The sequence below is a fragment of the Erpetoichthys calabaricus genome, chromosome 8 (assembly GCF_900747795.2).
Source record: "Erpetoichthys calabaricus chromosome 8, fErpCal1.3, whole genome shotgun sequence".
Lineage (NCBI taxonomy): Eukaryota > Metazoa > Chordata > Cladistia > Polypteriformes > Polypteridae > Erpetoichthys > Erpetoichthys calabaricus.
In genome coordinates, this window is record NC_041401.2 from 179565718 (window position 1) to 179590179 (window position 24462).

Here is a 24462-nt window from a genome sequence, read left to right on the forward strand (position 1 = left end):
TAACCCTGTGCTCTGATCCCAAAAAGGTCATGCAAAAAGACAATTTCCCCCTCAGGGAATCAAAATGAAAAAATCATATACTGTTTATAAATCTGTTCGTTTCATAAGCTGTTTGTATATGTTTGCTTGTTTGTTTACTAGTCGCACAAAAACAATTTTTACCAAATTTTGCATGTGTGTTGCCATGGAGTACTGGGGAGAGGGGTTATAATGGGAAGGAGGGAACTCAAAAACCAGTGCTGATGCAGGTACTACAATTCCCTTCAAGAAGCAGAAGTGTCTTTTGTACTAGCCAAAGTGGGATCTCATCTGAGACTACAGATACAGCATTTTCTTCTCAAATAATTGGAATAACCATTTCATACTTTACTCTTTTTGTTTCTTTATTGGTTGTATTTTGCCATGTTAAATTTTCAAAAGACAGTTTTTCCCCTTATATTTATTCATGTGCAACTGGCTGGCTAGTTCTGTATAAAAATATCAAGTAAACCTGTTATACGTTGGTGTTCGATTTGTGGAGATTTGCAATAAGTAACATTGCTCTTGGGTCACTGGTTTCAAAGGCCAAGTATATTAAAGAGAAAAGCATAGGCCTAGAGCTCTAATTCGTGTTATTCATGAAAAATGTAATGATTTACATCATAAGGTAGAAGTCCATAATAAGCAAGAATAGTCAAATATTTGAAATAATAAAGTGTGTGCTTCAATTTAAATGTTTATAAAGTCTAAATATTTTTGATTGTGGTATAAATTTGTCATTTCTTACCCTCTGATAGACATCCATAGAGGGCTAGATCCATAGTAAAGGAACAAAAGTCAAAAATAACCTCATATTTGTAATCACTGACCTTGAAATAGTTAAAAACGATACCCCACATGTTTCTGTTTGAAATCTGCCATTTTGAACCTTCTGTAGTGACTCTTAGAGGGTTAAGACCATTGGTCAAGAATCCAATATCAAAAGTATTACCCTTTTCATGATTAGTAGCCTTGAAATAGCATAAAACAACACTCCACATGCCTATATTATTGATCCCCTTTTTTTTTTTTAAAGTTTTGTGGAAAGGATTAACTTCTGCCCCTTATATCCCATTAGGGGGTGAACCCCTTAGGTTGCTTCATGCGGCATGAAAAACTTTATAAGTCCTTCTAGTTATTTTTGCTGGAAACAGCTATATGTTTACTTCTTATCATAAGGGTGTTATTTCCAGCATAATATATGCCCAAAAGTTTCTTAGAAATTAGGATTTTTTTCCCTGATCTAAAGGGACAAAAATTGTATGGAACCCCAAAAAGCTTGATGTCTCGAATAATCCGTATCCCCTTCTGAGTCAGGATGCACCAGACAAAAAAAAGAAAAAATATTTCAAAATGTTTATAAGTAATTCTTATGAACATAATAACAAAACTTTTCTTCTGAACAGTAAGTTTGTAGTGACGTGCTTCAGTTTAGATTACAGTATATTGTGCTTAGCATTCCATTACAGTGATGGGTTAAAAGGTAATTAAAATTGTAGCATCTCTATATACCAGGATATTTTGTTTTAACTTTGCTGTGTTACTTACTGATTCAGGTAGGCATTTTTAATTCCATCATTTTACATTTTTTAATTACATTTTACTTATTTTATTGCAACCTTAATTAATATCCTTGTTTCTGAAGTCAAGCACAAGAATGCAGCTACAATGAAATAAATGAATGTGCAGAATTACCAGTGTTAACTAACACTTGAAAGTTTATATGCAAAAACATTTCAATTTCAATTTAACACTTCATATAACTCTCCTCTTATTAGAGGTTACAGAATTAATATTGTATAATGCTTGTTTCCACAGACCTGTAATCTAGAGTATATCAAATATTCTTGTCATAACAAAATTTATTTATTTATTTTTACAGCCACCACATGTGATTGGTGTGAAAGGGTACAACCCAAATAAAGACCAAGTGATACTGGACCTCTATTTAAGGTAAGCGTGGAATTCATGCCTCTTTTTCACATGAAATAAGATCTTTCTTTACTGACAGTAGTGAACACATATAACAGGCATTATTATAATCATTTAATTTTGTTTCTGCTCCATATACCTTAGTTTGTTCAAATATGAGAGTCATCATGAGTTCCAATGTAACCTTTCATAGTTTATTTTTGTCCCTCATTTAAAGCTATGTAGCAAACATTGATGCCAAGCTGGAAATCCCAGGGGTCATGTCAGCTGGGGCCAAAGCTATTCAGGTAAAATTTTACAAAGCTGAAATTTATAGAGCCCATCATCCTGTAGAATAAGTGTTAAAAGCCTGTATATGAAGTTAACACTCAATGGTTTACTTCAGAAATTTAATTTCATGCAGTCTTTCTTGATACTGTATTAAGATTGTCTTCATCAAAAAAATGATAAATACGAGGTTGTTTAGGGTTTGTTAGGGAGTGACAATTGCTGTTTTTATGTTTGCATTGATACTTTATTTGTATGAGCTTTACCAAATCAGAATCAGTGGCAACTGACATTGTTATAGCAACCATGTAAAGTATAAAGTAAACTATTGTTCTTTACTAGTTTCAAGCAATACTTCGTGTCTTCATGAATTTTATTGGCCATCTTCCAATACTTCGGGGAATGAGCATAAGCTTTGTAAAGAAACCTGTAAGTACTTCTTGCCAGTTTGTTTGTTGTTGTCTTCATTTTTCTCACAATTCCATCACAAAACATTACTTATTCCTCTCAGAAGCTGGATATTGACTGGACTGGAATCACAAATGTGCTGGATATGCCATTGTTTAAGTGAGTACTCAGCTGTTTAAATTAGATCTAGAATAGCTGTTTCAGAATACTTTTTGTCTACTTTGAAGTGTTGACAACAGTTTCCATTTATAATGATTTTCTATATGGTAATGAAAATATATTGATAATCTCCAGATAATTTACGAACTGATCTACCTGTAAATGAACAGATGTGGTCACTGAGTAAATTATTAGCAACTCCTGTACATCTGCTTATCCATGCAATTACCTAATCAACTAATCATGTTGAAGTAGTACCACACATAAAATCAGGCAGACACAGGTCAGGAGCTACAGGTGATGTTCATATCAAACTCCAGAATGGAGCAAAAAAAGTGATCTCAGTGATTTCAACTGTGGCACCATTAGTGCGAGACGGGCTGGTTTGAGTATTTCTGTAACTGCTGATCTCCTGGGATTTCCATCCACTACAGTCTCTAGAGTTTACTCAGAATGGTGTGAAAAAAAACAAAAAATAATCTGTTAGCAGCAGTTTTCAGGATGGAAACTCCTTGTTAATGAGAGATGTCAGAGAAGGATAGCCAGTACTGCTTCTAGATGACCCAAATGCCATGGTAACTCAGATAACCACTCTGTATAACTGTGACGAAAAGGAAAGCTGCTTAGAATGCACAACATCTCGAACATCGTGGCAGATGGGCTACAATGGCAGAAAACCATGTTGAGTTCCACTACTGTTAGCCAAGACCAGAAAGCTGAGGCTACAGTGGGCTCAGGCTCACCAAAACTGGACAGTTGAAAGACTGTAAAAATATAGCTTGGTCTGATGAATCCTGATTTCTGCCAGGCCACATAGCTGGCAGGGTCAGAATTTTGCACCAACAACATGAATCCATGCATCCACACTGCCTTGTGATAACAGTCTATTTGGGTAGTGGTGGTGGTATTTTATGGGCAATGTTTTCTTGACGCACTTTGGGTAAATTAATACCAATCTGTTGCTTGAATATCAAGGCCTATTTATGAGTATTGTTGTTGACCATGTGTACCCCTTCATGGACACAATTTACCCAACCTCTAATGGCTACTTTCAGCATGATAATGTACCATGCCACAAATCAAAAGTTGTCTCAAGCTGGTTTCAAGAATATGTCAGGATTGATGCAATCATGTCAACATAGACCGCAATTTCGGAGGAATGATTCCAGTATCTTGTGCAATCCATGAAGAACTGGTACTGTTTTGAGAGCAAAAGGAAGACTTACCCAGTGTTAGTATAGTGTTCCTAATAATTTGCTCATGTGTAAATTCTCAGATTATATGCAAATTAATAAAACACTTGACTATTGGTTTGGGTCTTAGTTAACATTAAAAGAATATTTCTCAATTATACATTGTTTTAGTTGTTACTGTTAATTACTGCCTCTAATCCAGAATTATGCTAGGAGGCCAAAGCACCCAATTAATGAGTTCATAAAGGAACAACACAAAAGAACAGATCAACAAAACATGTAGCCTTCCTGTACGTACTTTAACAGGTATTGGTCTGTGTCTATTAGGTGGGGTGGCTTCTTCATTTACTCACCACTTCAGTTGCAAATGTGCTCCTATCTCTATCCCTGCTCACTTTCTTCCATTCCCCTCTCTTCCACAAGCAAGAACTTTCCTCAACTCTTCTTCTTTCTAATGTCAAAGACACAATAGCCATGAGGCAGCTTTAAACCTGTGAATTTTATATGTGAATTCATAAAGCATAATAACAATTATTGAAAACCTTTTACATAGTATTATGGTTGTTTTCTTTCTGTAAGGGAATATATTGAATATAACATATTTATTAATTTATTTGAATAGCAGCAGCTTAGGTGAATTTTAGTTTGCAAGAAAGTACAGTACTGAAGTGGTTATTGCTTCTGCTTCACAGCATATTCTTCTTGTGTTTGAGTGGCATTTTCCTCCAAGTTCTCCAGTTTTACTCCCACACTCGAAATAGTGAAAGGATAGGCTGAATGATGACTCTAAATTGAGAGTTAATTAGTATGAATTGTAAAAGATTTGACGGACACAGGTGCACATATTTGGGGCACCAACCTAGTGAAACCCTGTTTAAAAAAGGAACAAAAACAGGAGTTGATACACATCAGGCTAACATTATTGTTGTTTAAACAGAAATTAACTGAGAGCTCTGTCTTCCAAGGCATTCAAGGGTCCAAATGATGATTTCCTTCCAGCAGACCACCTACACATATAGGTTCTAGCCTGGAAAGGGCAGGGCTTGGTGATGGCATCAGGGTGGGGCTAGACAGCATCTCCAGGGGAATCATTTGGAGCTGTTGAGGAGAAAGAAGATTTTATTAGGGTCAGTGCCCCCTGCTGCTCTGGGGTGGTATTCTGTGTGCCTTTTGGGTGATCCCAATGAGTGCATGTGTAGTTACACAAAGTAATGTCCATTTCAGGGTTGGTTGTTGCCTTTGCCTTTCTGTACATTGAGTTGAATGAAGAGATACTATATGCTATTCATACAACACAATTCTTCTTTCAGCTGCTCCCATTTGGGGTCACCATAGCAGGTCATCTTTTCCCATATCTTCCTGTCCCCTGCATCTTGCTCCGTCACACCCACCCACTGGCATATCCTCTCTCACCACATCCATAAACCTCCTCATAAGCTTTCCTCTTTTCCTCTTGCCTGGCAGCTCCATTCCTAGCACCCTTCTCCCAATATACGCAGCATCTCTCCACTGCACATGTCCAAACCAACACAGTCTTGCCTCTCTGACTTTGTTTCCAAACTGTCCAACCTGAGCTGACCCTCTAATGTACTCATTCCTAATCCTGTCCATCCTCGTCAACCCAGTGCAGTTCTTAACATCTTTAGCTCTGGGTTAATAACTTGTGGATTTTTGGAAAGGCATTTTCAAAGTTTGTGTTGAGCAAATTAACTGTAATTTCACCTTCAGTTACATCATTTTTCCTTACTTTTCACATATTTACTGCGAATATCCTAACGTTTAAGTCTTTTGGTCAAATGTGTTTTAGTTTCTTTCTTCTCTTCTCTTTTACTCCTCGAGTTTTCCTTCTTTTTGATCTTTCTGCTCTATCATTTTACTGTTTTTACCAGAGATTGTTCTGTTTAAGCACAATCACTGCAAAGTTAGAACTAGGTTTAAGTAATAATCTGTCATTTTACCTCTGGAAATACTCATTCTACAACCTTATTCTTCGAGTTTTCTGCTGATTAGATCACTGGTGTGAACGGCTCAAATATTTTTAAGCGGCCATCATACAGTATATACCATTTGTTCAGACTCACCTGGATGGGAGCTTGACTTAATGACCTCGTTTCTCCCATGTGCAACTGTGTCTTCTGTTCTCCTTGATTAACCTGTACTATTTGGGGCAGTGGGGTGAGCGCCGTGGAATGGGTGTTCTATTTTTGTATTGATGTTTTAATGGTTGTGTTAGATTTACTGTAACTTGTATTTACATATTCACTTAAAAATTTTTGATAACCAAAAAATTCTTGTTCCTCAGCACATACTTTGAGGAACAGATAATGGACCTCATTGCACAGTACTATTTACTTCCAAAGAGATATGCACTCTATCTTGCTCAAGGTGTGACAGAAGAGGAGCTGATGGGCCCAGCACTTGAGGTATCAAATTCAGGTTGATGCCAGATAATTAAGATTCCTTTGCTTACCACACAAGATAGATTTATAACATAATTTTGTTGTCTTTCTGTAAAATAGGTTATCCTGAGAATCCACTTGCTGGAGGCACAGGATCTTATTGCAAAGGACAACTTGATGAGGGGGCTAATCAAAGGAAAATCTGATCCATATGCAAAAATACAAGTGGCCAACCAATATTTCAAAAGCAGGGTCATTGACAACAATTTGTCCCCAAAGTGGAACGAAGTGTATGAGGTAATGAGGCAGGGGGTGTTCCGATATGTTTATAATTACGGAAAAGCTTCACCAGTTCCCAGGTGGTCATAATATCCTCTTCACAGGCTACTATATATGATGTTGAAGATGAAAATCTAGAGATAGATATTTTTGATAAGGACCTCAACAAGGACGACTTCATTGGAAGGTAAGACCACCCCTTTCTTTTAAGAAAATTGACCTGATAATCTTGTTGTGAAGGTGTTCTTGCTCATCACCATCCTTTCACCCTGTTGTGAGCAGTAAGTCATTAACTGAACCTTCTTCCATGTTTTCTGCTTACAGGATGAGTATCAGCTTAGAAGAAATAAAGGAAAGAAAAGTTATTGATCAGGTGATAAGCCATGAGTGCTAGGGTATAATGTTGTTTCAATATAATTAACCCAAAATACAAGTTTTGTTTAAAAACGTCAAAAGCTAACATACTTAAATGAAGACTTCCACATTTATCATTTCCTTCAAAATGACTTATTCTGAGCCATCTTTCAATTTCAGTGGTTTAAATTGGAAAATGTACCCAGTGGGCAACTCCATCTGCAACTGGAATGGCTAACAAAACCTGCAGAATCATGATAAGGTTTGTTAAAATGTGTCCATAATGCAAAAACAATTATTTTCTTAAACAAAACGGACAGTTTGAGGTTTTAGAAATATGGAAAATTAAAACCATTATACATTCGTATCCTTTTCACGGGCATACCCATAGTATGAATATGGTTCTTGCTCTCATGCCCTCCTTGCCTCCTTGCTTTAATGTGAGTTATTATAATTTCATGTTGTTAGTCTACAACATTACCTCTCATGTACTGGTCATTTTAATCCAGGTAGAAATGTCAAATAGACCAGGATACATCAAAAAGTAGAAATTTGTAGTGTTGACCGAAATTAAGCAATAAGGAAAGAACAATCTTAACAAATAAGAATAGCAAAAATTTTATTTCCATTTTGCCCTGTTTTATCAAGCAGGATGGCTTCCTTCTCTTTCCTACTGACTGAATCCACAAATGATCATTCTACCAACCCACCACTACTCTCTTTTTAAGTCTCTTTTAGTTCTTGTCAACACACTTCCTGACTCAGTATTCAACATGCTTTTGGCAACAACTGGCCGTTAAACTCTAAGAAGAGTTTTGTATCGTGCAATCCCACCATCTCAGTTCTACGCTCCGATGGTGTCATCTTTCCTTCCCAAGCTCATGTTTTTCTTACCTTTTTGATTGTATGTATTTTTAATTGCATATTATATTATTTATTTGTGAAATGATACTTGGTTAAGTTTGTTTAGCTCTGGGCGATGCTATTTTGTGACATGGTAGCCACCTTGCATCTATGGTTGCCATGAAGAGCGGTCCTAGAATTTTAATGAATTATTTCATCAGCACAAAAGTTTAAAGATCAGCGTGATGGAATTGTAACTGAGTTTAATGTTTTCCGAATAAACGCTTATATATTTTCTTTCTTAAAAGATACATCCTAAAGATCCCTTAGTTGTTGATTTTTACTTTATCTTTTTTCTACTATGGTTTTTGGGTTACATTTTGGGTTTGATGATCTTTCTAAAAGCCTTCTTTTTATGATTCCTTTTTTGTGTTATGATTCTTTTTCCTGGTCATCCTTGTAAATTTGGTTGCATTTTGGTGTCCACCTTAATAGATGGAGGCTTACAATTTTTCAAGAAGACTTGGTGGTAGTGCTGTTTGGTAGCACCATGAGCCTCGACCTTTTCATCCATAAACTATGACCCATTCTTAAATACTTGTGAGGTCATCTTAAACTTCTCTTATAACCCCAGGTGTCCCTGCACCCTGGTTTCTTACTTGCAGTATGAGGCAACCTTGGCAGCTTCTGAGTCACCTGCCATCTGTAATAGTTTGTGTTGTCCCACTTGTCTCATAATGGGAACAAATCACTCCAGCTTCAGACTTGGAGGAGTTCTGGTTCCCTCATGCTAGGCATTCAATGTCCTTACTTGCAGAGATGCTTCTAGAGAATTAATTTGTGAGACATTAACTACACTTACAGGTCTTCATTCTCCAGTGCAATTGTTTCTTTTTCCAACCCCCACAGCCCCTTACCAGCAGAGAAGCCTAGTAAAACAAATGTGAAAATATTTTAAATATATTTTTCTTATTTTTTATTATAATTGACATACAAATCACCTTGCAGTAGTTTTAGTTGGAGCATTGGCAGTTTAGTTTAATTTGTGTCTTTTGACACATGGAGTCAATGAAGGGGATGAAACGGTCAACTTTATTGATTGCAGGCCATTTCCTTAGTCACTTGACCATGCATTTTGCATATTTGAGATTATATTTAATGTATTTGCCATCTATTCAAGCATCCAGTCTTTTTCGTTGCCTGCCTTTTGCACATAGGCATGGCAGGTATGTGTGATACTTTCTAGAGGATTCAAAGTGGATTTAGAAATGTTTTGCTATGTTGCAATTCTGTGGTAAAATCATTTAAATTAAGTTTTCCCCTCAACCAGTAACACTCAGAATAATAAAACGAAAACAGGATTTTAGATTTTTTTTTGTAAATTTATTAAAAATTTAAAAAACTGAAATATCTCATTGACTCGGATATTCACACACTTTATCATTATTTTGTTGAAGCTCATTTGGTAGTGATTCCAGCCTAGTGTCTTCTTGGGGCTGATGTGACAAGCTTCACATACCTGGTTTCAAGGATTTTTTGCCATTCTTCTCTGAAGATCCTCTCGAGCTCTGTCAGGTTGGATGGAAACCATGGTGCACAGTTATTTCCAGGTCTGTCCAGAAATGTTCAATTGGGTTCAAGTCCAAGCTCTGGCTGGGTAACTCATCACCATTCACAGAGTTGTCCCTAAGCCTCTCCTGTTTTATCTTTGTTTTATGCTTAGGGTCATTTTCCTGTTAGAAAGTAAGCCTTCAGTCCAATCTGAGGTCCAGAGTGCTCTAGAGCAGGTTTTCATTAAGGATATCCCTGCACTTAGCTTCATTCAGCTTTCCATCAACCTTGTCCAGTTTCCCACTCCCTGCCACTGAAAACAACCCCACAGCTCATGCTACCACCACCATGCTTCACTGTTAAAATGGTATTACATAAGTAATGAGTGGTTTCTGGTTTCCTAAAAACATGACGCTAATCTCGATTTCATCAGAGCAGGGAATCTTGTTTCTCACAATCTTAAGAGTCATTTAGTTGCTTTTTGCAAACTCCAAATGGGCCTTCCATATATTCTTTTACTAAGAAAAGATTTCTGTTTGGCCACTGTGTCATAACGTCCAGATTAGTGGAGTGTTGCAGTGATGGTTGTCCTTCTGGAAGTTTCTCCCATCACCATAGATTCTCTGGAGGTTAGTCAGAGTGACCATCGTGTCATGGTCACCTCTCTTACCAAGGCCCTTCTCCCAAGATTGCACAGATTGGCTGGGTAGCCAGCTCTAGGAGTCATGGCTCCATTTAAGAATTATGAAGACAACTGTGCTCTTGAAACCTGTAGGAAAGTTTTTATAGCCTTTCCCAGGTCTGTGCCTCAATACAGCTGTGTTTTTAAACACGGTAGGCAATTCCTTTGCCCTCATATTTTGGTTTTTGCTCTGATACATGTCAACTGTGGAACTTTCTATGGACAGGTGTGTGCCTTTACTAATCCTGCCCAGTCGATTGAATTGCCTACAGATGGATTACAAACAAGGTGTAGGAACATCTCAGTAATGACCAATAAAATGGGATGCATCTGAACTAAATTTCAAGTGTCATAAGCAAAGGGCCTGAATACTTGGGTCAATATGATATTTGATTTTTTTATTTTTAATAAATGTACAAAAAAAATCCTGGTTTTGCTTTGTTATTCTGGTAAATACTGTTGCTAGATGTGGAGAAAAGTAAATTTAAGTAATTTTAGCAAAAGGTTTAAACATAGCAAAATGTGAAAAAAGTGAAGGGGTCTGAATCCGCTCTACATGCTTGAACCTTTTTCGGTAACACTTTACATTAAGTGTCCATAATTACACTGTAACTACTATGTAATTACCTGTATAAGTATGGTGTAACTATGAGTTGTTACTCCGTACTTACTGTGTAATACAAAGTAAGGTTATAGTTAATTACTCATTTGTCATTGTTATTGCACAGTTTATATAATTACAATGTAGCAATTTATCACTGATCCAAAAACAAGTGTACTTACATAGTTACATTGTATCTGTACTTTCAAAATGTAATAAAAACATTAGGGTATGTAACTACAACTATGTAACATGTTTCACTGTTCCATGGTCTGGGTAGTTTTAATGGAGAATTGCAGTGATAACTGCATAGGTTGTTGATGATATTTCAAGATCTTTTTTAAAGGGTGAAACATCTGTTACATAGTTGTAATTACATACCCTGATGTTTTTATTACATTTTGAAAGTACAGATCCATTGTAACTATGTAAGTGCACTTGTTTTTGGATCAGTGATAAATTTTTACATTGTAATTATATAAACTGTGGAATAACAATGACAACCGAGTAATTAACTATAGCGTTACTTTGTATTACACAGTAAGTACGGCATAATAACTCATAGTTACACTGTACTTATACAGGGAATTACATAGTAGTTACAGTGTAATTATGGACACTTAATGTAAAGTGCAGTTTTCAAACACAGTTGCATTTTAATGTTTGCAAAGTTCTCCACACATTCATGAATGGGACAATATTTTTGATCGCTCCACTTTTCTCTGTGGTATCATGGTAGAAATTTACTAATCCTGCAAGACGTTTGCTACATATTATGTGTCAGATATAATCAACCAATGATGAAAAATTCTGTGGTCAGGTACATCCAGTTTGGACTATTGCAGCCTAAAAGGTTAAAAAAAACATTAAACATTTGTTTATAGCTTCATGCTATGCAGGAGCAACTCTAAGAAAACTTAATAGACACAGGACAAAATGGTGGATCTATGTAAGTCTTTAAGCCTAACTGGAGATAGAAAAAGTAAAATATTTTAATCACATTAGTAATAAAACTTCACATTGTTCAATATTACATGAAAATGTCCATTAGAAAAATACATAATAACTAATGGACTTTTTGACAGTTACATTTTTAATAAAATAAAGGATAATGTTTTTCATCATTCTGCCTAAAAACACAATGTTTATTTTCAACTTATGATGCAACATCTCCATCATTCACTGACATGTTATCCTCATCTGCTGAAACCATGGTTGAACAGGGCAGAAGCACCATAAGATGATATGAACCTGTGGACGAGAAGCCCATTTGGGAATGTAGAAGGCACACAATTCATAGTTAAGAGTTTAGGAGCAGACATTCAGAGACTTATATGAAGCCAGATTTCTCTCCCTAGCCATTAGGTGACAGCTGCTCTGACTTTGTTACCTAATGGTAAAGGCTATCTTTCTGGATGGCCCCAGGACTGGGTATACTGTACCAAAGTTTACAGAGTTGAGAAATGAGAAGTTCATAGGCTCAAATGTGTGTTTGTGAGTGAGGTTTGAGAGAAGAGAAGGAGTGTGTTGGTGCTATTTTAAAGAAGCTGTCAAGGATAAAATCAACATGGAACTGTGGTTAATGTTATTAGCCTTATAGTTTGAAGCAATGGAGTTCAAGCTGTGTGTATGGGGTTTTCCGCTTTGCTAAAGTCAACGTGGCTGTTATTCAGGTAATGCTGGTTTTCTGCCACATCCCAAAGACATGCAGTTATGTTTCTTGGAGTCTCTAAAATAGAATATACCTGTGAACATGAATGGTTTGCAATAAACTGGCAGCTTGCCTTGTACCAGGTGCTGTTGGAAAGATTCCAGTACCATGTGGTCTTACATTGAAGTAGCCAGCTTCAGGAAATGAATGGATTGATAGAACTTTAGTGGTATAGCGGTTAGCAGTTCTGCTTCAGAGTCCAGGTATTCCAGGTTGTTGGTGCAGTCATTATCTGTGTAGAGTTTTCATGTGTCTGTGTGTTTTTCTTTGGCTTCTCTACATTTCTTTGTATATCCCAAAGATGTTAGGTTAACTAAGCCTAAAATATAATAGTGAGTGTACCCATTAATGGCATGGTACTTCATCCACATCTGTTTTCTTCCTCACACTAAACACTGTTAGAATAGTTGTTACTGGAAGTTGTGTTAAAATAAATGCATGCAAATGATATACTTAATATGTAATATTCGTATACAATGTGTAAAACATATGGGTTTCCTCCCACAGTTCCAAGAACATGCTGTCAGGTCGCTTGACATCTGTGAATTGCCCTGGAAGTGAGACTGTGTATAATTAACTTGTAAGCACCCTGCAGTGGTCTGGCCTGTCTTTTATCTCTTATCGACATAAGCTGTGATTACCCCATGACACTGCATTGGATTACACAGGTATGAAGACAGAAGTGTTGATTCAAATGCAGACAATAACGTTAGGGGTTTGCTGATGTGGCATCTTTGTGTATACGATTGCTGGTTACATTAAAGATTTTGAAAATCCCTGCTGTAGAGCATTTCACTAACAATTGCTAGTGAGTGATCTTTCTGAAAAAGCATGACACAGTTATTGAAGAAAATACAGTTATACATCCCAGCTGTATAAATGTAATTAAAATTTGTACCACCAGAACACTAGATTTAGCAAAATAGCAGGCTGTTACAGAACTTATAGTACTGTGATAAATCAGCAAGACCAGATGGGCTGTTAAACCTCAGTTCTTACACATGAATTTCAGTTTACTCTGCTTATGCTAATGACAATGTAGAAAATTATGTTAAAGTTGTAATAAACATCTGATATATTTCTGAAATATTTAAATGCTGTATAGTTCTCAATGCACACAAGAATGTAGGGAGTTACATATTAATAATTGCCAAGCCATATAAAATTATAGGAGCATGCATAATTGAAACAATCTTTCTCCATATAAAGAAAGTATTTGCACAGTGTTGGATTATAAAATCCTTGGAGGAAACCTGAACTTGAACACTTAACTATTGCAGCCATCTATAGCATGGATCTAATAAAGCTGGCCCTGGAGGGCCATGGTGGGGGCAGGATTTTGTTCCAACTGGACTGCCTAATTAGAAACCAATCCTTGCCAATAACAGATCTTATTTAATTTTATGTCTCTTTAGTAGTTTCATTCTGCCATGTCAAGTCATTCATACATTGTTGATTTCTATCTTTTCCAAAGATAGCATCAAAATGATTTGAGGCCTGAAGATTAGTAATTTTCAGTTCTTCACTTTTTTCTCTTCAGTCTCCATGAAATGTTTTATAAAAGCACAAGATGAAAACACACAGGTGTAAATGGAAGTAAGGTAAATTAAGAGCTGCTGGTTCCTTTATCATTTGCATCTTATTGCTAATAAGGAGCAATTTGAAAACAATGAGGGCAGCTTTTTAGGACTAAAAAGAGATTAAGGGTGGTGAATCTTTATAAGCAAAACAACTAAAGTGAAGCATTGCTTCAACAATAATAATTTTGATTTTGATATACGCTATTAATCCCTGAGGGGAGATTGTCTTTTCGCCTGACCTTTGGGGTTAGAGTTTACTTTTTATTAAGAAATTTAGTTGGAATGAAAATGTACAGCCACTATAGCCCTTCAAGAATGATTTTGTAGAGCCCTTCTCTAGAGTAATATAGTCATAAATAAGGTATAAATCTACTTTTATAAAAGCTATATTCTAAACAGCTGAAATTTAGAAGTGGAAAAAATCATGTTAAACTAATTAAATGGATTTTTTTAGAATATGCAACTAGACAACAAGACAACACAAATCTTTTACAATACTTTGCAGTGTTTAAAACAGCATTTTGATAAGATTTCACACACAATTATCCTTAAGCTATATGCCACTGGCATCAGTGGCAATTGGAATTCAAGCTGATTAATAAGTATGAAACAAAATTCATTCTGATTTTGTGACAGCATTTATAATGTCAATATGGTGTATCATACCAGAATTGGAAGACAGAGCCATAAAGACCTGGCTAATATTTGAAACTAGACACACACTTAGAAAATTCAGTTTAAATATGGTAATTTCAAGTGCTACCTGCAGCTAAATTGTATATTCATTATACAGTAAATACAAGACTGTTAAAAATGACCTATTCAAAGCAACCACTGAAAGAAATGTACTGTATAGGTTTATGCCTTTGCACAAAGAGTATCCTTGGCCAAGGAACTGCAAAGTTGGTCCTAGAGGGCTGTAATGGCTGCAGGCTTTTGTTCCAAACTGATTGCTTTATTAGAAGCCAATCCTTGCCAATAACAGATTTTATTTAATTTTTCATTCTGTCATGTCAGACTATTATCTCACTGATATTTTTCCTTTCCAATGATATCATTCAAATGATTTATAGCCTGTGGCAGATTAATAATTCTCAATCCTTCAGTTTTTTCACTTCAGTTTCTTTCCAAATATTTTATTAAACGAGATAGTTCATGATGAACATGTAAATGGAGAACTGCTGGTTCTTTTATCATTTTCACCTTATTGCTAGTAAGAAGCAACTAAAAATAGTGAATGCAGCTGGTTAAGACTAAAATGAGTAATTAAGGACAGGGAATCTCAACAAGTGAGACAACTAAAGTGAAGCATAAAAACATTGCTATAAATGCTTTGAACATCAATAATTGATTTCTCATTAAGAAATTTGGAACAAAAATCTGGAGCCACTACGGCCCATCAGAATCAACTTTGCACACCCCTGCTATTGGCAAAAGGTTGAATTTAATTAATAAAAATATTAATAAAATATTACATTGTAAACATTGTTTAATAAAAATCAAGGCATGTTACACTCAGACACAATTTTGTACTCCTATACACTGTATTTGGAATGCTTCTTTGCAGTAGATAGAGGCTGTGATGAGGAGAACCATTATGCAAACCATCTGCTAAGACAGGGTAAGGAAGCTAAACCTCAGAGGTGGCTACTTAGCAGCCAAGACTAAGCTTCACAAATTTTCAATGCCATTGATAAACATGACCATGTAAAACTCGTCCAACTTAATAGTGAACCACATACTGTACTTAAGGGCATTGGTGAAAAGAAAGTACTGAATTAAAAATTGAAATTACTGTAGGAGGTACTTCTTCATACAAGGGGTCACTAGTATGTTGAGCAACCAGCTTATTCAAGTGCTTGACACAAAAACCTGTACATCATCTAGGAATGAGATACTGTATTAAGATGAGTTTCAGTCCTTAATTACCCAGACAAGCTTTGATTAACTGGATTATGCTCTCCTTATTTTATAGTTTCTAATATACTTTGAGTGTTTGGAGCTACACATTCTAGAAGAGAATATTGTCAAAGTTACTATATGGATTTATGTAGTATGGATGATTTTTATTGACTTAGTAGAAAGTGTGCATATTGAAAGTTAAAATCGAGGTAAACTATGTACACTTATTTATTTATTTTTATTTTTGCAAGGAATACCATGAAAAAGCATCTGGGTGCAACAATAGAAATGAAACCGATGAGTGCCATGGTGAACCAAGAGGATGGAGTTGAGTAAAACCCTATTCTGGACAATGTGCCATACAGAGAGCACTCTAACTGAATATGGATAAGATAACGTTGGTTCCAGATAGAGTGATGTATCGGATGTGTTGGTACCAAGAAAGGAAACATGATTTACAATAGACATCACAACTGGAGATGATGAACTACATTCACAGAAGACCAAACAAACCTAAGAAATAGTAAAGGTGAAGGAAGAATGCTCCTGTCTGCATGCATCAAGAGTCTCTTTTGGTGTAGAATTTTACAACCACAATATAAAGTACATTTTTAAAAATACATTTTTGACCTGGGCAATGCATTCAACTCCACACAGGGACTGATATATTAACCTAGGAAGCTGTGATATTCCCCCAAAAATCAGCTAATCTCTTAGCATTGCTGTATCATAATACTTCATAATGAAGTTTGATTTTGCATGTAATCTGTGTTCATGGTGGTTTCATCCTGCAATTTTAAAATCATGCTGTCAGATCAATTGAATACATTGGGTTGCTTAAAGGTGTGACATTTAGTATATTTATGTATGCCATGCAAATCTGTGTAACCTCCACAACACTTTTTTGTTTTGCACCAATTACTGACAAGTTGCCCTACACCTTCATCATCATCCACTGCCTGCAAACATGAATTTGATTAAGTGCTTGAGAAGTGTTGACTTTGCCAATCTGATGTCTTTGAAAATTCATACATTTACTTTCAAGTTAGGTTCATGTACATTCACCCAGCTGTGGACAAGATGCTGTACATTACAGGGCACACTCACATGCAGGCACAACTGGCTAGTTTAAAGACAGATGCAGTAATTGAGTAAAAAGCAAAAAATTTGCAAAGACAGTGGACAGGCTGTAGAATTGTGGGATTTGAAAAAAGGAGACTCTGGAACTAGTACGAACCACTGTTCTGTCCTTTTAATTAATAACAGTAATAACAGGGCGGAGTGGTGGCTCTGAGGCTAAGGATCTGTGCTGGTATCTCGAAGGTTGCCGGTTCGAATCCCTGTCACTGCCGAAAAGAGATCCTACTCTGCTGGGCCCTTGAGCAAGACCCATAACCTGAAATTGCTCCAGGGGTGCTGTACAATGGCTGACCCTGCACTATGACCCCAAGGGGTATGTGAAAACTTAACATATTCCTAATACAAGAAATTGTATAAGGCGAAATAAAGAACAAAAAAAAAAAAAAAACAAGCCAACAGTCGCATCCTGTTAACCAAGATCCAACGGAAAATGGGATACATAGAGGATATGAGGGTGCATTATATATATGTGACACAAAAAAATGCGTAATGTTTCTGATGATGTTATGGAAATAAACAACAAAGAATATGGACCATATATAGCATGTCATACAGTATAGCTTTTTATTTATTTAAAAACCCATTTACTGTATGTTCCCATTGCCTTTTCTTTTATGCTTCTACAGTTCTTTGCATTAAGACTTGAAGATGTGCTCCTGACATCCATTGAGTTCAGAGCATCTGAAATTTGTAAAATAAAAAGTAAGTAAAAAAAAGAACAATAATTAGAACAGTAATAATGATACTCATATCTTCCCTTTCCTCCTAGACATAGACTTAAAACATCAAGGTCACCGGTTTAAAACATTCCTGGCAAAATAAGTCACTTCATTTGCCCACTCTTCATTTAAAAATATGCATATTAGTCGTACTCGACATTCTTTGGAACAATATTCACAACAAAAAGCACTATGCAAATAAAAAAATATATTATTTTTTGACTTGTGAATAGTAGTGCAGTTATTAGCACTACTTCTTAACGGTTCATAACTTCTGATTCCATATTCTGGCCAGACCATTGATTTTGTAGTCTGCACGTGTACATGGTACTCCAGTTTTCCTCCCACATAATAAAAATATGCATTACACTGTACTAGTCTGGTGTGAAGGAGTGTGGCTTGTATTAGACTGTACTTAGTGCTGTAAGACCCTGTAATTGTGCAGTACTTCAAAATAATCAGATTCAGAAAATGAATGGATGGATGGATGGAAATTTGGTGATGCGGTGGCTAGCACATCTGCCTCAGATTTTGAGCTTCAAATCTTGGTCCAGTCAGTGCTGGTATAGTGTTTGCATATTTCTCCTGTGTATGTGCATATTTTTTTGGCTACTCTTGTTTTTTCTTTCACATACCAAATACGTTAGGTTAACTGTAAACTAGCCCTGTGTCATCTGCAGATCCAACTTGGATCAAGTGGGTTTGCAGTTTGATGAACAAATGTTATATTTTAATACATTCTTTTAATCCCAACTGAATATTCTCTTGTTCAGAAAAGGATTCAAACACCTTAGACTAAATCTGTGCTTATGATTTTTTAATTTATTTATTTTTACTTGTCCAAGCCTAGCCTAATCAGTTATTATTCTATTTATTATTTATCCTATTTAGTTATTATTATTTGCTATTTCTACTTACCTACTATTATCAAGAGACAGCCTTCTTGGAGGTCAACTCATCCCAGAATAAAAGTGTAAAACAGTTCATTAAATATTAAAAGTGCAGTTTTTTTTATTGAGCAAAAGTGAATCATGAAGAACGGAAAGTTGCAAAGTAAATGCAGGAAAAGGAAAATGTAGAATCCTAAAGATTTTTTACGCTACACGTCAGCCACTTCGCGTCTCTGCCGCACATGTATGTGGATTTCACTTTCACCAAACAACAAATCTTATAATTCTCGCGGATACGCCTCTTCATTGGGAAGAAACACTACTTTTCCCTGATGGCAACACGAATTAGATGATCTACAAGTCTACAAGTTAGACAATCTACTAAATCCGAACAATATATTTGATTTCTTTTCGCTGTTTCGTTATTTCACTGAGTAATTTCCGTTTGTTTGCGCTAATGCGATCTTTACTATCATTTTTTTGACACTTTCGAATTTTAGTACTTTCATTATCTCTAACCTGTGCCAACATTTTTGAATTCGTTACGATGTTCTACGTTGTCATCTACTCTGTGTTTTATTTCCGGCCCTGGGCGTTGTTAAATCTCTTGGCACAAAGTCTCATCTCGCAGGACGTGAAAGTATCTCTCTGGAAAAAGTCACGTCTTGTCCCAGGATTTTTTTTATTATAATACAGAGAAAATGCTTCTAATTCTCTTTCTGCCAGGTGGAATGGTCCCCCATTATGTTCAAGTTTTATTGGCATGTATAACCAACAGATTACATTTTGTCATCTTGTTTAATCTTACATCTTATAGGTATCACTAAATCAAACAAACAGAACAGACAGGGTTGTATGCACTTTGCTTCTTAATTGCTATCCCCTCTTTAAAGTCTGACCATTGAACCTTTGGATAAACTCAGCTTCCTGCTCTGGACTCATTGATACACAGCCAAAGAGCAGCTATTCATCCCCATCCTGATGTTATGTCTGTTAGGTCAGTGATATTCTACATTGCTCCAGCTCACAGTGGCCATTAGATACATGGGACAAAATACATTTCTGAGCCTTGACCAGACACGGCAGCTGCTGGGTTGCCTTGTTTCGCTTTTGAGCAATAGAATTCTACCTGTCGCAGGTGGAGTATCTCCAGTAGGCATCTTATGGCCCAGAAACTGTGTGTTCATCCTTGTACTGACAAAATATTTAGGTGTGCTGCAAAGATCCCCAAGTCTGGACCTGGTAGGCCACAGGTGCAAGTGCAGGTTTCTGTTTCTACCAAACAATTTAATTAGAAGCCAATTATCACTGCTGATTCAAATTATTACTCAAGCAACATTTTTATGTTTCATTTAGTTAACTTGTGTTTTATGATTCCCTTAATTGCTTTCTTCACACTTAAACAGCATCATTCTTTGATTTTAATTGCTTGTTATTTTCTTAGCCAGCTTCTAATTAACAATGAAATGAAAGTGGCAAAAGATCATGTGGATCATCATCTAACTTGGTCCCATTTTCCCCTGTATTGTGTTCATCATGAAATATTTGTTTGAATAAAATATTTGAAAAGAAAAGGCATTGTCTCCCAAGAGTATCTACCTGCCTGTCTACCCACACATCCCTGTAGAAGTAATCTCCATTGGCCAGTTTAGATTTTCCTCTTGTGGGTCATTTATACTGTACGTCTGTTCACTTCCACTTGGATGCCACTTTGGGCCCTGACAATTCCCCCACTATGAAATAAAACACTTTTTTTTAATTTACTATTTTAGAAATCCAGTCAGATATTATTTACATACTGTTGTTTTAAATTGTCCCAGGACTGGTATATCTTGCACCAGATGCTTTTGGGATAAATTCCAGGTATCTGAGACCTTGACCTCAAAAACCAGGGTCTATAAAGGTAAGATTTTACTATTGGCATTTATCATGGGAAAATCTGTTTCACTGTACTTGATGACCTGTTTCTAGATTTATTGATTGATATTCCCTAGTAGTGGCAAATACTGAAGATCATTTCTGCTTCTGGTTCTTCTTAAATCAGTAGGGACAAGAAGTAATGGACAGACATTTCAGTGGAAAGTGTGCTTCTGTCTTGGCTTTGTGGAATATAAATACTTTTCTTTCATACATTATTGATGTCTTCAAATCTATCTTATTTGCTACAACTATGATGAGTACATATTAACAAGGTATGAGCTGGTATGTTGGGTTCTGTGGGTTAATATGTGTATTAACAGGTGAGTGACCAAATGTGAGTTGGCATCTCTGTTTTTATTCAGGCTATATTACTCAGGAAATCCAATCAAATATACATGTTAGGTGTCTGTTTTTGTTTCCATAGCTCCATATTGAAAGTCGGCATCCTAGGAAATAAAGCAGAAATAACACTGATTTTAGTAGTTTATTGAACTACAACCCCAAATCAGAAAAAGTTGGGACAGTGTGGAAAATGTGAATAAAAAAAGAAAAAAGCAAGTTATAAATTCTCCTCAAATTTTATTTCATTGCAGACAGTATGAACACAAAATAATTCATGTTTTTTTTTGTCAACATCATTTGATTTGTAAATAAATATCCATTCTTGCCATTCAGGCTTGCAACACATTTCAAAAAAAGTTGGGACAGTACAGCATTTACCACTTTGTACAGTTCCCCTGTCTTTTAACAACACTTAAAAGACGTTTAGGCATTGAAGAAATCAAGTGACTAAGTGTTGCAGGTCTTAGTTTGTCCCATTCTTCCTGCAAACAACGTTTTAGGTGCGCAACAGTATGGGGTCTTCGTTGACGCATTTCTCGTTTCAAAATGCACCAAACATTCTCTATAGGAGACAAATCAGGGCTGTAGGCAGGCCAGTCAAGCATCCGCACCCTCTTCTTACGCAGTCATGCCTTTGTTATGCGCGCAGTATGTGGTTTGGCATTCATTGTCTTGCTGAAATAAGCATGGGCGTCCCTGGAAAAGACGTCGTCTTGAAGGCAGCATTTGTTCCTCCAAAACTGAGATATACTTCTCAGCACTGATGGTGCCATCGCAGAAGTGCAAGTTACCTTTGCCGCAGGCACTGACACAACCCCATACCATGACAGACCCTGGCTTTTGGACTTGTATCTGGTAACAGTCTGGATGGTCCTTTTCCTCTTTGGTCCGCAGCACATGGCGTCCATTTTTTCCAAAAAAGAAGTGAAAAACCAATTCGTCTGACCACAATACACGTTTCCACTGCACAATGGACCATCCCAGATGCCTCCGAGCCCAGAGAAGTCGACGGCGCTTCTGGACACTATTTATGTAGGGCTTCCTTTTGGCACAGTACAGTTTTAGCTGGCATTTCCTAATGTAACTACGTACTGTAGTGCTTGAGAGTGACTTCCTGAAGTAGTCCTGAGCCCACGCAGTTATATCATTTATTGATGAATGACGGTTTTTAATGCAGTGCCGTCTGAGGGCTCGGAGATCACGGCCATTCAGTTTAGGCTTGCGCCCTTGGCCTTTGAGCACGGTAATTTCTCCAGATTCCCTGATTCTTTTCACTATGTTATGCACTGTAGAGGGAGAAATGCCCAAATCTCTTCCTATCTGTCTTTGAGAAACGTTTTTCTTCATCATTTCAAAGATTTTTGCCCGCATTTGGTGGCAAACTGGCGATCCTCTGCCCATCTTTGCTCCTAAAGGAGTAGACCTTTCCTCGATGCTGCTTTTGTACCGAATCATGATTGCAATCACCTGTTAACATCACCAGTTTCAAATCACATCATTATTTAGTTATTATACCTCATTACTACCCCTTAATTGCCCCCATCTCAACTTTTTTTGGAATGTGTTGCAAGCCTGAATGGCAAGAATGGATGTTTATTTACAAATCAAATGATGTTGACGAAAAAAAACATGAATTATCTTGTGTTCATACTGTCTGCAATGAAATAAAAGTTAAGGGAAATTTGTAAATTACTGCTTTATTTTTTTATTCACATTTTCCACACTGTCCCAACTTTTTCTGATTTGGGGTTGTAGATATTCTAGTAGCGAGAAGAACCTCGTGAGAACCTTGTGAAAAACAAAGTATCTTGAATCTTAAATGCGGATGTAGCAGAGGAGGTGATGAAAGGTAACTGAGTCAATGCCAGTAAAGAGAAACCCAAGGTGCAAAAAACGGATGTTTGGAGATGAAACTCCAGACTTTTGTGGTCTGACTTTGTGTTGCATGCTTAAACATTTAACAGGAAGTGTGGTGCAGCCACGGAGGAAATGGATTTCAAAGTGCAAGATCTTAAGTTCACATTCCATTACTGACTTGTGGTGTTGAAAGTAAAGTCCGACAAGAGTTTACTCAGTATGAAATTATGAACAAATAAATGCTACTTTCATTCAATGAAGTCAAAGGATTTAGTGGGTCGCTTGGTAAGGACTAAATATCATTCCGTTAAAAGGAGAGGAATGCCCTGATGTTAACACCACCAGACCACCGGGGGCTGTTTAGAGATAAGAAAATAGGAAATCTGACAAACAAGAGGAGACAATTCAGCCCCATCAAGCTCATTTTCTTTAGCTAATAGCTAAGCTGTCCCAATATCTCATCTAGATACTTTTTAAAGGTTGTTGGAGTTTCCCCTTCAACTACATGTCTGGGTAGTTTGTTCTAGATTTCCACAACTCCTTGCACAAAGAACTGCTTTCTGACGTCAGTCTTAAATGCCCTGTCCTTTAATTTCCATTGATGTCCTCAAGCATGCGATACATCTTTAAGCTGAAAGAATTCTGTTGGATCTAGTTTAGCAATATCTTTGAGGATTTTGAAGACCTAAATTAGGTCCCCAAGCCATCTCCTCTGCCCGAGACTAAACAGGTTTAATTCTCTTCAGTCTCTCACAGTAGGACATGTCCTTGGGTGTTGGGGTGCACCTGGTTGCTGTCCTCTGCACTTAGCATGGTGACCAGAACTACACCCAGTACTCCAGATGCAGTCTCACTAGTGCATTAACCCTGAATATAGTGAGGACTGATTGAGGTCATTTATGTTAGGTAGAATGCCTAGAGGGGGCTGGGTGGTCTCGTGGCCTGGGAACCCCTGCAGATTTTATTTTATTTTTTCTCCAGCCGTCTGGAGTTTATTTTGTTTTTTCTGTCCTCCCTGGCCATCGGACCTTACTTTTACTCTATGTTAATTAGTGTTCCCTTATTTTAATTCTTATTTATTTTGTCTTTTTTCTCTTTCTTCATCATGTAAAGCACTTTGAGCTACATTGTATGAAAATGTGCCATATAAATAAATGTTGTTGGCAGTGCTGGATGTACAAATGATCCAGTCTAAAAGGTGAAAGCAGGGGGACCCATTACATTAAAATGATCTCTGGCTATGTATTATGGTGGGCAGCAGCGTTTTATAGTAATGAGAGGTTAGGAGCACATGCTGATAAAGCACGTTACCGCACCCACCACATGACAAACCAACTCGGAAAATCAGATTAGGAGCCAAGTGCAGCCAGCACCACACTAGTTCAGATGGAATGGAACCAGTGTGAGTTTTTTATGGTGGCTGGAGTGCCAATTCTGCCACCAACCCCAAGGATTTTCCTTACAGGTTGGAGGGCCCACATGCAGGGTTGGATGCAGATTAACGTCATGCTCAAGGGCCCAATGAAGTAGAGTCACTTTTGGCATTTACGGGATTCAAACCGGCAACCTTCCAATTACCAGTGCAAAGCCTCGGAGCCACCACTCTGCCCAATAGTATAGTATAGTAATGAAGTAAAAAGATTTTATTACTGTACTGGAGTATGTTTTAAAAATATTTCTACTTGACTTGAGTGTAAAGTCTTCTGTCTACCTTT

General features: G+C 36.8%; 1 protein-coding gene across 2 annotated transcripts in view; it reads left to right on the plus strand.

Annotated features, from left to right (window-relative positions):
• Positions 1–17162, plus strand: part of LOC114656661 (extended synaptotagmin-2-A-like) — a 31661-nt gene extending 14499 nt beyond the window's left edge. Inside the window, exons 6-16 of one of the 2 annotated variants that reach the window (XM_028808296.2) lie at positions 1901–1971; positions 2168–2237; positions 2560–2646; positions 2729–2784; positions 6280–6400; positions 6497–6673; positions 6760–6842; positions 6980–7028; positions 7190–7271; positions 12905–13065; positions 16131–17162. In XM_028808296.2, the coding sequence (XP_028664129.2) occupies positions 1901–1971; positions 2168–2237; positions 2560–2646; positions 2729–2784; positions 6280–6400; positions 6497–6673; positions 6760–6842; positions 6980–7028; positions 7190–7267 (792 nt within the window). In that variant the 3' untranslated portion in view covers positions 7268–7271; positions 12905–13065; positions 16131–17162. The remainder of the gene's footprint in view (positions 1–1900; positions 1972–2167; positions 2238–2559; positions 2647–2728; positions 2785–6279; positions 6401–6496; positions 6674–6759; positions 6843–6979; positions 7029–7189; positions 7272–12904; positions 13066–16130) is intronic. The other variant, XM_051930867.1, reaches the window with a different exon arrangement.
• The last annotated feature ends 7300 nt before the right edge of the window (positions 17163–24462 follow it).